Source organism: Nuphar pumila, chromosome 14 (assembly GCF_984573655.1).
Source record: "Nuphar pumila chromosome 14, dmNupPumi1.hap1.1, whole genome shotgun sequence".
Classification (NCBI taxonomy): domain Eukaryota; kingdom Viridiplantae; phylum Streptophyta; class Magnoliopsida; order Nymphaeales; family Nymphaeaceae; genus Nuphar; species Nuphar pumila.
This window is the reverse complement of record NC_143262.1, coordinates 6,348,900-6,363,584: the sequence shown is the minus strand read 5'-3', so window position 1 is coordinate 6,363,584 and position 14,685 is coordinate 6,348,900. Positions and strand designations below refer to the sequence as shown.

At 37.2% G+C, this 14,685-nt stretch overlaps 1 protein-coding gene across 2 annotated transcripts; it reads left to right on the top strand.

The window, feature by feature from the left end:
- Positions 1–5,984: 5,984 nt before the first annotated feature.
- On the top strand, positions 5,985–9,172 carry LOC149816187 (protein ANTAGONIST OF LIKE HETEROCHROMATIN PROTEIN 1-like). Of its 2 annotated transcripts, none has more exons than XM_089986682.1 (2): positions 5,985–7,548; positions 8,336–9,172. In XM_089986682.1, exon 1 carries the CDS (start codon positions 6,185–6,187, stop codon positions 7,541–7,543), a length of 1,359 nt encoding a protein of 452 aa, XP_089842808.1. In that variant the 5' UTR covers positions 5,985–6,184; the 3' UTR covers positions 7,544–7,548; positions 8,336–9,172. The 2 variants fall into 2 exon arrangements, with proteins under 2 accessions (XP_089842808.1, XP_089842807.1); XM_089986681.1 differs by lacking the exon at positions 8,336–9,172 and adding an exon at positions 7,924–8,169 and having other exon boundaries at positions 5,996–7,548.
- The last annotated feature ends 5,513 nt before the right edge of the window (positions 9,173–14,685 follow it).

Sequence of the window (14,685 nt, the reverse complement as noted above, 5' to 3'; positions counted from 1 at the left end):
AGAATAGATGGCATTAAGACAAGTCCTATATTTAGGTGAAAAAGAATCAAAGGGGACAAATCAGGATGGAGGTCTCCTATTTCTTTCTAATCGTCTTTAATCATTGGTGGGAACAGACTCACCATACTGCTCAATAGCACTTCTAAAAGTATCTCGATTTCTACGATAGTAGGTTATTGGATCATTTGAGGTTCTATCTTCTTGACCATTGGATGAGTTAAATTCATTAATATCTATATCACTATCATGGTTTGATGATATTTCGTCATCACTAGACAAATCATCATTGCTAGACAATAGGTAAAATAAGAAAGAATGGCCCACATCTTCATGGTGAGAAGTATTTCTTTCAAAGCAGTTTTCATTTTCTAAAAATGACATATTTCTTGAAACATATAATTTATCATTCTTAAAATCGTAACATCGAAACCATTTTTGAGTCTCCGAATATCCAAGAAAAACATAAGGAATAGCTTTAGAAGAAAGTTTATCATTCTTATCTGTAAGAACAAAACACTTACAACCAAAGACTCTTAATCTGCTATAGTCAGGCTCCCTTTTATATAACACTTCAAAAGGGAGATTTTACCCAAGTTCCTGGATGGTCGATTGATAAGGTAAACAGAGGCAAGAGCCGACTCGGCCCAAAAGTTTTTTGAAATATTTTGAGATATGAGGAGAGTTCCGGGTGGTTTCAATGATATGTCGTCTTTACTGGTTTCAATGATATTTTGAGATATGAGGAGAGTTCGGGTGTTGATTGACTGAAGAGAACGTTGATAACTCAACTCCACTGAAGCGCCATTCAGTTTGATAATGGCCACTTTTGGTAAGTAGCATTCCTCGGCCATTTATGCTAACATTGGGTTATGGGCTCAACACGCTTTTCGGGTGCATCGGGTATGCACCTGACTCAGTCCAGGACCCAAACTCATTCAGAGGTTTTCGAGTGGACTAAGTCTGACATTGACTCAGTGAACTCAGTTCAGGACCTGGACTCCTTTCGAGGTTTTGGGTGGATCGGGTATGTCCTAGACCTGATACGACCCAGATATGTTTCAGGGATATGGGTGGACTGGGTTTGTTCCTTACCCTGTTGAAACCATCCCAAGACCCAGACCCAATACATGGGTTTCGTGTGGATCGGGTCAGAGTCCGACCCAGAGGGACCCGATATCTGGTTGGATATGGTCTTGGTCTTATCCAAAACCTGATCCGAGTACCCAGTTCTGGGTGGACTGGGTTTGGATTTATCTGACCTAGGCCCACAGTTGGTTTTGGCTAACCAGGTGAGGATCTATGGGTTGGATCAGGTATAGAGTTGAACCCTATTAACCCATTATGGAACAAAACCGATTCAGGAACCGACTCAGTCCTTCTGTGACTGATTCAGGATGTTCTGAAATAGGTTCTTGGCTTTTAAGAACCGGTTTAGTATTTTCTAGGACCAGTTCAGTGTCTTTAAAGACTTGTTCAGGCCATTTTCTAACCCAATCTCGGGTATTACTTGTAAAAATCATGCTTTAGTCATTTCTCTTATACTTTTATATGGTATTTTTTATCATAGATGCTGACTTTAGCATGATATTATGTGTATTTCATGTGCATTTTGAGTTATTCATGATATTTAAGCATGAGATTATGACTGAATTTAAAACTATACATGTTTGTTGTGTCATGCTTTGCAATACGAATATACTTACGATAAAAGATCTTGATCAGCTCACTCTTTCAATCACTAAAGTAATTTGAGTTATATTGATTGATGATTCATTTGATCGTGTTGATATTGAAATTTAGTATTGTGATTGTGTGTGACTTTATGAAGCAATGATTATACCCAAAAAGAAGTCATCGTGTTCCAAATATGGTGTAATGGTAGATATGCATAGCAGCCCATGAAGTGTGTTAGTACCTAAAGGTACAGTGTTGAATTGTCTTTGATTACATAATTTACTAGTTTCACCAATTAAGTGTCAATTCCTTGAAAATTGAGGCGACAAAGAAACTCTATATATTATTGTTTTTATCAAAGTGAAACGATAATAACCCTATTATGCTTGCTTTAGAAAATGTGAATAATAAAAGGTCTCACGTTTACCTTTTCGATATGAATATTGTATGAGCATTTATTTGTCTTTGAGAACCGATGAACCTCTCACTCATATAGAGGATAGCACTGATGATCATAAGACTAATTATGAGAAGTAGGAGCGCTCAAATAAGCTTAGCCTGTTGCTTTTGTAATCATGAGTGGTTAAGAATATTTGAGGTGTCATCTATCACTGCAGGATAGTGAAAGAATTTTTGAAAACCATTTAGGCTAAATTTGTTTGTTCTAATAAGGAAAGAACCATTTATTATTTTATATGAGACTTCATCTAAGGTTATATGGATTATAAACTTTATTTCGAGTCTTAGTATTGTAGATTATAGTAAGAAGCCATTGATGATAAGTTGTTGTGTCTTTCTTTAATAACAACAAAATCTTCATTTTGTGTTGACACATGGAGTTAAAAGTACTTTATTGTTAAATAATGAATAGAGAATTATTTATTGTGTATTGATACAATCGACACAAAGAAAATGACAGAGAATCCGCTTGCTAAAGGGTTAGTATTGGGATTGTATTTTCAACATGTAATGATGATCGGTCTATTTGATTTCTTATAATGTATGATAATACATTATGATTTTATATTATCACATTTCTGAAACTAAATTGATTCTCTATAGTTTTGTGTATTGTTGATTATGTGTAAAGTGTCTCTCATTTATAAAGAAAGAATAGTAAAATAACAATATTGAAAGGAAAAAATGGGTTAGATACTAACGTGTTCATAAATATACTCTTAACATGTTAAGTACTTAAAATAAATAATATTATAGTACATGAAAATATGATATCTCATATAGAGATGTTCATCTCTATGACTCTTATAATTCATTGTTGTGATTTAGTATAGCATGTGAACCTGCATGAAAATTGTATCGAGACAACAGTAAAAAACATTGATAATGTTTTTTTGTGTCAATGGTTAAATGGGAGAATGTTCAATTTAATTTTGAATCGAATTAGCTCCAACCTGAATGTGACCCATATTAACACGGTCACATCAAAGGTTTTTTCATGAAAGTGGCTTTTCAAGTTTGGGGTGTTAAGGCTCATAATTGTCCATGTATTATAACATTCCACTATTGAATTCTCCCTCTTTAAGAAACCACCACGAAAGCATGATGAGTGCTACTAGATTTTAGTTTATTTGAAGCTTTGGGGTTCAAGAGTCTTGCTCGCCTCTCGACTTGGCGGCCTGGGCTCATCTAAGGCATCGATTGGTTGAGGAGAACACCGACAACCCACATCCACCAAAACGTCATCCGGTTCGATAATGGCCGCTTCCGGTAAGTAGCATTCCCCGGCCATTTATGCTAACATGGCGAGGATTTTAGCAAGGATCGTTTATGGGCCACCCAATAGGGAAATAGGTCTAAATTTGGTGATGTCATCTGCATGACGCTCTTTTGGGATCAAAATGAACTCTGACTTGTTCAACTCCTTCAAAATGACACCATTACAATAGAACTCAGCTACCATTTCCCAATAGGTATGTCTTGCATGACTCCCAAAAGAAATTTATAGAACATCTGGGTCAGGCGCTTTTTCAGACTGAAGTGACCAAACTGCAGCCTTCAACTCGGGTTCAAAAAATTGTTGAATTGGCAAAGATGATTGATCATGCGACAACCGACATAATATTGCTAAAAGAACCAGATATGAGTTCGAGAAGAGCTGTTTGAAATAGGAAGTGATAGCAGAGATTATTTCAGAGCCCATAAACTGACGAGCTGATTTTAAGAGAAGGGGTTGCATTCACTCTTCTACTGTGAGAGGCTTTTAGGTGAAAAAAATGAGTGTTTTGATCATCATGCTTCGGTCATAAAACCTGAGAATGTTGCCACCATTTAATCTCATCATGTCTTCTCCATATTTGTATTTGCTCGGTAAGATTAGGAATTAAGACAAGAAGTGCATCCCTAGTAGGATCACAGTTTTGGAAATTATCAGCTTGACCTTGCATCAATGCAAGTTGCTGCTCCCAGTTGGGGACTTCACCAAATCGGCTTGCAGCATTGCTTCGGGTCCATGATTTAATGTTCACTTTCAGCATGCGCAATTCTGATGTTATTCTATAGGCTGCCCATTTGCCTTCACAAGGCTGATTCCACCAATCTTTGACACAATCCTTGAAGTTGGGGATATCCAACCACCAATCTTCAAGACCAAACTCATGCTTTTAACTTCATGGATTTCCCAAATTCCATTATCAAAGCCCCCATGATCAGATGCGATCCTCGGGCAGACGAAACCTGACAGTGTCAACAAAACCCGGTGATGGGAAAAGTGATAAATTGTGGGGAGTGATGATTGTTTGACTAGGTGAAAAATTGATCAGCCATAGGAACATCATAAAGACTCCATTTTGAGGTGAACTGGTTAAACTCTTGCATGGAGCATAATTCTTTGACAGGACGATTGCACTCATCGGCTGCTCGAATGCAATTGAAGTCCCCCATGACGCACCATAGATCTGAGGCAGTTGAACCAACGCGATTTAATTCGGGTAGAAGCTTCTTGCGAGCACCATTTGATGGGCGGTATACCTTCGTCGCCATCAGTTGATTCTGCAAACAAGAATAAGAGGACCTATCATCAAACTTGCAGTTTGGTTGGGAAATGATATATTGACAGGTTTATGAGTTTCAACAAGTACTGATTCTGATATGTTTGGCATGTAAATTATCAAGATTTTCTGCACCAAAATTAATCTTAATCTTTACCTGGGGATGTAAAATGGGTCAGTAAAAGAATTGCATCGAACATACTAAGTGATGAGGTGACACTCAGAACCAGATGGTGATTACATTTGATTGATGATTCCCACTCATCCCATAGGTAAAGAGCCAACAAGATGGAGATTACAACCGAAGACTAAGCACATCTTGCGGTTTTACTCCTCGAAACCCCCAGGTTACTTCAAATTTAGCATTTCAATCAGTCATTTTAGGCTTGCACACCTTTGTAGCTTTCTCGAGCATCACACAATGTCTGCGCGAGGAACATGTTTTAAAATCCAATATTTACGCATTCAGAATCTGATTTTTGTCAGATTTGAATTCAGACTCGGCTGCAAAATTCACTACCAAATTTGAATCTGATTATTACTGGATCCTAATTTGGCTACCGAATCTGATTAATTGGATTCGGATTTACTCCAGATATTGGATTACATCTGATCCGTTGACATCCCTATCTTTGCCTTAAGAATACTCTTGATCTCGTGAAACATAATGGCATGATGGAACTTGACTTTTGGGTTCTGTTCCTCTTGTACGCCCTATGAAAAAGCTCAATGCTGCTCTCTCTCATCCTCCTGGTCTAAAATCTAAATGCAGACTATGTACATGCACAGTCCAAAAATATTCACCACAAAACACTACATGGGAACGGGGATCTAGTTATCCCTGTCTTTATATAACCTAATGTCATACCCCTGAGATTTCGTTGTCGCAAGTTGTTTTATCAAATATAACCAATTAGATGCTGTCTGCATGCCCTGTTTAATAAGTGTTTTAACTAATGAAATTATATCTATATTTAGGATTTTTTTGGAGATTTAAAAATCATTTGTCATAAAAATATGAAAGTTCTGATAATAAAAAGATCATTTTTTGTTAAAAAAATACAATATAAGAGTCGGTTTTCTATCAAATCAACCATGCAGAATTCAAATATGGTATGGAATTTAGATGAGAACTTACGTCAAATGAAATCTCACACGGGGGAATGACATTACGGTATGCCTTCTTTTCTTAAAAAATATAGTACACGAATGCGATAGAGAGGGACAGTAAACCATTCTTCCTCTTTTTGAGATGCATCATTCCAACATGTCTAATCCCCAAAACCAAATGAACAGGTTTAAGAGGTTTCATCTTCTCCAATCACTCAGGCTCTGGATTCTTGCTTTCACATCTCTCTCATTATTGTCCAATCATCATCTCTCTATCAGAAAAACCAACCAACCCTAGAGAATGAGTTGAAAGTTGAAACTTCAAACACCGCCACAACCCCAACAACAAGAGAGAGAAACCCCCAAGAAAAAGGAGAGAGAGAGCAGAAACAATGGACCCTTCCCTCTTCATGATGCTATCCAACCTTCTGCAGTTTCAGAACTACCTCGATCCCGCCCTCCCGACCTCCTCCCTCGCCGACGCCTACTCTAGCTCCGCCCCTCTTCTCTTCTTCATGATCGCCTCCGTCCTCTCCTACGCCGCCGCCCTCCGCTCCCGCTCCCCTTCCTCTTCCTCCCCAACATCTGCCTCCACCACCACCACAACCACCACCACCGCCACCACCGCCACCACCGCCGCCACCCCCAATTCCTCCTCTGACCGGAGCATCGACGCCTTCCGCTCCCTCACGGGGGACCAAATCTGGTCGATGGAGCCGCAGACGCGCGACGCGCAGTGGCGCTCCGCCTACGGCCTCTCATACCCCGTCTTCGCCTCCCTGGTGGACCAGCTCAAGCCTCACCTCCAGAAGGCCCTCGACCACGGCGTCGACCTCCCGCCGGACTACGCCATCGCCATCGTCCTCTCCCGCCTCGCCCACGGCCACTCCCCCAAAGCCATGGCTGCCCACTACAAGATCAAACCCTACCTCATCTCCAAGCTCACCAACACCGTCACACGCCTCCTCGCCACCGAGCTCTACCCCAATTACATCCGCACCCCCGTCGGGCACCGCCTTCTCGAGACGATCCACGCCTTTCGCGAGCTCACTGGCCTCCCCAATGTCTGTGGCGCCATCGACGGCAGCCACATAAAGCTCGCCCGCGCCACCGAGGCCCGCATCGCCGAGCCCACGAGCTTCCGCTGCAGGTACGGCTACTGCTCCATCATCCTCCAGGTCGTCTCCGACCACCGGAAGATCTTCTGGGACGTCTGCGTCAAGGCGCCCGGCGCTTCCGACGATGCCACCCATTTTAGGGATAGTGCCGTCTACAACCGGCTCACCTCGGCTGAGATCCTCCGGGACTCGGTAATCACCGTCCGGGGGCACCATGTCCGGCCGTATATCATTGGGGATTGGTGCTACCCTTTGCTCTCCTGCCTGCTCACGCCCTTCACCTCCAATTCGACGGGCACGCTCGCGCAGAACTTCTTTGATGCTTCGTTGATGAAGGGGCGGTCGACGGTGGAGCACGCCATCGGATTGCTTAAGGGGAGGTGGAGGATTCTGCAAGATTTGAATGTGGGGATCAACCATGCCCCGCAGACGATTGTTGCTTGCTGCGTTCTCAACAATATATGCCAGATTGCTGGAGAGCCGGAAACCGTGGTCTGTAAGGAGCCTAAGGAGAGCGGGCCGCCTGCGAGGCCGCTCGAGAATGAGAAGTCGTTTTATTATTTTGGCGAGAGTCTGAGGCAGGCCATTGCAGATGAGATTCAAGAGAGGCAGCAACGGCTCTCAACAAGATAGTAGAGGTCTGAGATTCATCTTTCTCTCTCTCTCTTTTCCATCTTTTTGTTTTTTTCTTTTTCTAGCTTGCAATGTGTACAAGTGGGGTCTTACTATCCTGTTTGCCAAACTTCGAATCTTGATTTTTACTTAAAATGTGGGTGCATGATATTGCACTTACTCATCTTCTCAGTTTGTTTGCAGTTTGTAATCTGCACAAGAAAAAGAGGGGAATTCTAATTTGGCTCTGTCTTGCTTCTGAAATTATTTTTAACGTGAAGCTGAGCATATCCTCTGCAAGTGAAATGTTATTTGTGCAATGATGTTAGTAGGTGCAATATGTTGTGAATTCACTTTTGACATAATGTGTCTTTGTTTACTGTTGTGATTCTGTGTAACAGGTGGTCTCTTTGATTATCTTGTTGGCTTTGTTCCTTCATTGGAGCTTACACTGTTTGTTCAAGTATCCTATGAACTGATGAATATGTTTGGGGTGTTTGGTGCTCCTAATTATCTTCAAAAGTGGGAGAAGCTGACATTTTACATTCTGAAAATGTGTTATCACAGGTTATCGGCTTTTCCTAATAAGTGGTGTACTTGAACACTTATTTAATAGAACACAATAATAGTTGCTACTTTTCCCTGTACTTGGTTCCTTATTCTGTTGCCTACATCTCAATGCCCTCTCGTCCTTTACTCCTTGCAGCTATAATTTATTTTTATCTTTCTTGCTTTTAAAACCATGGAGTCTGGGCATACTTTTTTGAGTTTCTACTGTGATGCAGCTATCTCCTCTGTCTTTGCATTGTGTAGGCTTGCTAATAAAGCAGTTGATCGAGACAAGGTACAAAGATGGTGATGTTTGTGTTATGGATGCATTTGGACTATTGCCTAGTTGTGTCAACCTTGGATGTTTTTCATTGGTAACATTAAATTCTGAGTGGATAAAGATTCAGTCTTTACTTAATGAATAGTGTAGGTGGCACCATATGCTACAAAATCTAGAATGCTCTTGCACTTCATGAAGGCTTCTTCATTGTTGGCATCATTTGGTGCCCTTTAAGACTTTATACATGACTAAGCTGACCTTGCAATCAGTTCATCCTCAGAACCTAACTTATGGGAGCGTTGTAACATATGATAAGTGTACCAACCATCTGAAAGAAACACCACCCTAAGTCTGAAGGTTCAGATTTTTAGGACTTCTCTCTATTATGCTCTTTGTATGGCCCATAACTGGTCTATACTTCTTGAGCTTTCTCCTTCCACTGAACTCTAACTGCATGTGCTAAGTAGTTGGAAATTAAACTTGGCCCCATAAAGGGCCCCTATGCAATTAGAAATCTTGAAGTGGAAGCTTTGTCTATTTTGTCTGCTTTGTCCTGGTTTCAGCATTCTAACTTATCATGGACGTTGATGCAGTAAATCAGGCTTATGTTAGATGGGAGAAGGCTAAACATTCCTATTGTGTCTCCTATTTAACTTTCAAACTTCAAAGAAACTAAAGAGGCCTACCTAATTTCCCTTGTCAGCAAAAGCAAAAAAAAATCTCTTAGGATTTCTGTTTGGAAATTGGAATTTGCTCGAAGAATAATTTTGTATTTTTGGGGTAATTTTGAAATTTTGGATTTTTTTATGGAAAATATAAAATGAGAAGCAGTTTGGGTGAGGTCTATGTTGAGCAAGATAATTGTGTTTTTCTACTGGTTTTCCAATAAAAAATCAAGGCTCGTGATTTGAAGTCTGGACGAAAGAATTATAGTCCTAGGCCATGTAATGAAACAAGGAGTCTTCACACACCTCACTCAAGAGGCACAAATCACACCCACAAATGGTCCAAAGCACAAAAACCACTTAGGGCTTATGAAGAACACAACCACAAAGTGTACATACACAAGTCCACTATGGGACAATCCAAAAAGCATTAAGGCTTACACAAGCACAAGTGTGCATACAATATCAAAGGAGAGACAACACTTAAAAATAATAAATTTATTCATCAGGAAGCTTCAAAGAAACTTAAAATACAAGGGGCCTTAAGCTCTTATTTATAGACAAGAAAAGGCCAAGAGGGAGACTCCAAAATAAACGTTGGAAGGCTCTCATCGACTATGTGGAGGCATATACAACAATGCCTTTACATAAAGAAATAAAAAATGCAAAAATTAAAAAGAAGAATAAATAAAAACTTATTTTCTAACTTGTACAAAATAACTAAAATGCCCCTGGTGGGCAACCCAAATTATATTATTCATTATAGTCACATATATCTTGAATATATATAACTATATATGAAGTTATACATGTAACTTATCAGCCCTCTTCAAACTTATGGTGATGTAACCATAAGTTTGCAAATAAACAAGAATCCGTTTTTAAAAGTCTTCATAATGTTTCTTCGTTAGTTCCTTCTATTGAAGTGTGTACAGAGAATCCAATATTTATGTCAATCATTTGCTCTAATTGGCTCTTTAATACTTGGAAACTTGTAAATAGAGCAAGCCAAATATCCCAACTATGCAAAAGAACATATATATCACAAAAACAAAGAATCATAAAATGTATTGATATTATGGAAGAAGGCATGCTCATAAATCATGTTACTTTAAACATTTATGAAAATATGCATAATACCCCAATACCTCAAAATGAGAAAGTAAAACCTGCTAGGAAAACTTCATAATCTTGCATAAGATGTGAAAAACTCAAGAAACAGCCAACAAATAAAAGAAAGTTAACTTTAGGTTAATCAACACATATATTTATCAAGAAAAAGCACATTAACGCATGCAAGACATGAAATAGGATTTGTCGAGTAACATTAATACCATGAATAAATGATTCACTTCATATTAAAGAAATCATAGTTCTTAATTCATAAGAGAACATAATTGCATATTACCAAAAACAGAAATGCATGCACAAAATATCTCAAAGATAAGCTCATAACTCACTAATTATTTTAAACATTCATGAAAACATGCATTATTCAATACACACATATATTTATCACATTAATACATAATAGACCTGAAATATGAATTTTTCAAACAATCATTAATACCATGAAGAAATAACCCACAAAAGAGTTTAAATTCCAAAATATTTTTACACTGAAAAGGATACAAGAAATGATTTCCATCACTTAATTAAGAGACGTCAAATGCTCAAAGATCAATTACATCTTTAGAAGCAATATCAGTCATACAACTAAAGAAGTCACTTATGGACCAACTTTAAAAGATAATAATAAACAAACTTTCAAGATCACATGCTTAGAAATAAGCAGAAATACAAAAAAGGGATCCCAATGATAATCCACACAAATACAGTAGGAGTGCATAAGCATCAGTTTACCAACAAGTAATACACAGCGAGAACAATCTCAAGAGCAATCTAATGCACACAGCAGTCATTATGGACATATACAAGAGTTTTTACTAAGGAAATGCATAAACTTATGCAAATTATGCAAGACAACCAATCATGGAGTACTCATGCAACTAAAGCATATACAATGTAAAATGCATGAAAATGTTTCAACAACCATTTCTCATAAAAGAACAAATGAGTTAAGAAAAATTATAAAAATTCATAATGAATGAATTTTACAAATCAAAACACTAGTTTGACCACCACAAACAAATCAGCTCACTATACCTTAGAACTTCAAAATTTAAGTGTATCAGCTACTAGAACAAGAGCACAATTATAAATATCAGCAACAATCATCTTTGTGACTATGCACACGCAATACAGAGCTCTCTGGCAATACAAATTAAGCGATCAATCACAAATGTCAGCAAAAATCATCTATGTGACCATGCACAGACAATATAGGACTCCTTGACAATACAAAACAGTTACAATCAACAAGAGGTGCATATAACTCACCTTACAAATGATTGTAAAACTGTAAACAACATCAATTTCAATGAGTGCACGTAACTCACCACACTGATAATCCAAAATCTGTTATAAATGACATCAGTTTCAACGAGTGCACATACCTCACCACACTGATAAAAAACGTCTCTTGTCTACATAAAATGACACTTAAATAAAATGCATAAAAAGAAGATGACACACGAGGTAAGAGAGTTTTTAATGAAAACAAAATAATGTCACCAATAAGAATATCAATTTTAACAATCTTTTGAAATATCATGGTTTTAAAAATAGATAGTCATTACAGACAAACATAATTATAAGCATCTATAATAATAGCAATAGTCAATAAACAAATGAGTGATGAACACACTCACAAATTCAGATATCAATCAACCGTCAGTTAGAGCCAAACCACAAGTTGACAATCTAAACTGGCATAAAACGAGGTGCACACAACTGATGCAACACACTCACAAATTCAGAGATCAATCAACCGTCAGTTAGAGCGAAACCATAAGTTGACAATCTAAACTGACATAAAACGAGGTGCACACAACTCACCCCAACAAACATCTCTAAACAAATAACAAGGCCAAGAGAATGATGCATCATATAAAATTTTGTGATGGACAATCCAAATGCCACAAAAGGCAATTCATACTTACATAATTCAATTTCTAAATAGGTGAGTTCATATCAAATATCTGATTTATAAAAGCAAGTTTCAAATCAAATCCAATAATGTTAGGTAAAAACCAAGGTTGCCAAACTAGGAAGCGGAAGCAGGAAACAATACGAGAAGCGGAAGCGAGAAGCGAAGCATTTTAAAATTTATAGGAAGCGGAAAGTGAAGTATCAATTTAAAAGAAAAATATTAAAAAAATGAAGCAATATGGTAATTGAATAGGAATCGAACAAGAAACAAATAAAAACTAAAATAAAATTGATCATTCTTATATTTCATGATTTTTCAGTAAAGAGTTAAATTTTTGTTAAAATCTAACAAAGATGGTTACTAATTTAAAGAAAATACATGAAAAGTGAGTGAAAGCGTGAGAGAAAATACATGAAAACATGAAAGGAAACGTGAGAAAGGCATATAGGAAGCATAGACCATGTGTGTGAGAAGCATAGAAGAAGCATGGGGGAATCGAGATTCTCATGAAGTTTCGAAAGCGAGGAGTATCGCGCTTCTGAAGCGATTTTTTGGGAAGCGAGCTTCCCACCTACCTAAGAAGCTTCCGGTAACTCTGGTAAAAACCTTATAAAGATTTTTGCAATCATATGCACACAAGATATTAATTTATAATTTTTCAAAAACCTTGTAAGTAAATACAATCAAGGTTACATCAATAACAATGAAGAATGAGTATGGCCAATATAAACATGCTATGTAGAAAGATAGCTCAATATAGTCTATTAGGAGACAACAGTGGTATACAACATAAAAGGGGCCAAAACTTACAAAGATTCTCAACCAACCATGCACAAGACCAAGAGCATATCCAAGCACAATCAATCATGGATACTCACAAAGAGATTAAAATTCATGCATATCCAATAATCTAATAACTTTAAGGCCACATAAAATCCACTATAATATTCAATATTTTATAAATGACAAGAACCGTTAATCAAGAAAATTAGTGTCAATTAGGAGCACACCAACGAAGCCTACAAAAGGGCATTTAGGCTCAAAATAAAATTTTTATTTGTTCAACAAGAAACGAAGAGGTATAGAAAACATATAATCATAGTAATTAGAGTTCTTATGAAACCATATATTTACTTTAGAACATCATTTTTAATATATTATAGGAATATGCACAAATAATCATAAAGACACTAATATACTCAAAATAAACTTTGAATTAATATGCAAGGAAATGAAAGTCTTCAAAGATGAACACCAATCAACAAAGTAGACACTCAAAGAGTTTCACCAAACCACCACAAGCCACAAAATGGGCTCGCACACTAAATCCACCCAAGGTGGTTAACATAATAATATTTTATTAATGATGAAATAATGCAAGAAGGGGTTGAACACCTTCAAGCACTGAAAAATCATTTACCACCAAATGCAATATGCATGAAATTACCAAGATTTCAAAGAACATGCCTTGACATATGCATGACATTACCAATAATTATAAAAGTGTTTCAAAATTTTCAAATAAATGTATGTACTTTGAATGAACACGTACACAGATTTACTAATGGATATACACGAGAGCATAGAAAATATATATTTTTGTAGAAAAATAAAAAATGAAGGATTTATCATAAAGAGCTCAACAATATGCTACTTATGAGTTAATGTCAAAACACAAACTCTAGTTTCAATTTAATTTTTAAAGAAAACACATTTTACACGATTAAGAAATAACCATAATATTTAAAACAAATTTTCAAAAATATATAAATGCCCTTTTTAAAGGTAGAGAACTAAAAAATAGTCATATATATAAGGATTTTAGAATACATACCGAAGCTCACATCATGTAGTTCCATTTAACTTGAAAGATTATAAGAGAGAGAGAAATGTAGATAACACATCCTCTTGGGCACCACGATCACACGAGTACCACAATCATGTGATGATCGCACTTTGAAGGTTCAAGAATACCCTTGCTCTAATATCATGTAATGAAACAAGGAGTCTTCACACACTTCACTCAATTGGTACAAATCACACCTACAAATGGTCCAAAGCACAAAAACCACTAAGAGCTTATGAACAACACAATCACAAAGTGCACATGCACAAGTCCACTATGGGACAATCCAAAAAGCACTAAGGCTTACACAATTACAAGAGTGCATACAATATCAAAAGAGAGACAACACTTGAAAATAATGAATTTATTCATCAAGGAGCTTCAAAGAAGCTTGGAATATAAGTGGCCTTAAGTCTTTATTTATAGACAAGAGGAGGCCAAGAGGGAGCGTTGAGAGGCTCCCAATGGTCATATATGACCACTGGGAGTACTCCAATGACTATGTAGAGGTATATACAACAACGCCTTTACATAAAGAAATAAAAAATACAAAAATTAAAAAGAAGAAAAATAAATAAAAATCTATATTCTAACTTGTAAAAAAATGACCAAAATGACCCTGGTAGACAACCCAAATTACATTATTCATTATTATCACATATATCTTGAATATATATAACTATATATGAAGTTATACATATAACTTAACTGGCCATAGCACCTTTTTATCCCAAATCTGTCCACTAACAAACTCTTAGATGAAGAAAAAGA

Bases quoted from the DNA above. Each gene is read 5' to 3' on its own strand.
- LOC149816187 (XM_089986682.1), top strand. From the start codon at position 6,185: ATGGACCCTTCCCTCTTCATGATGCTATCCAACCTTCTGCAGTTTCAG.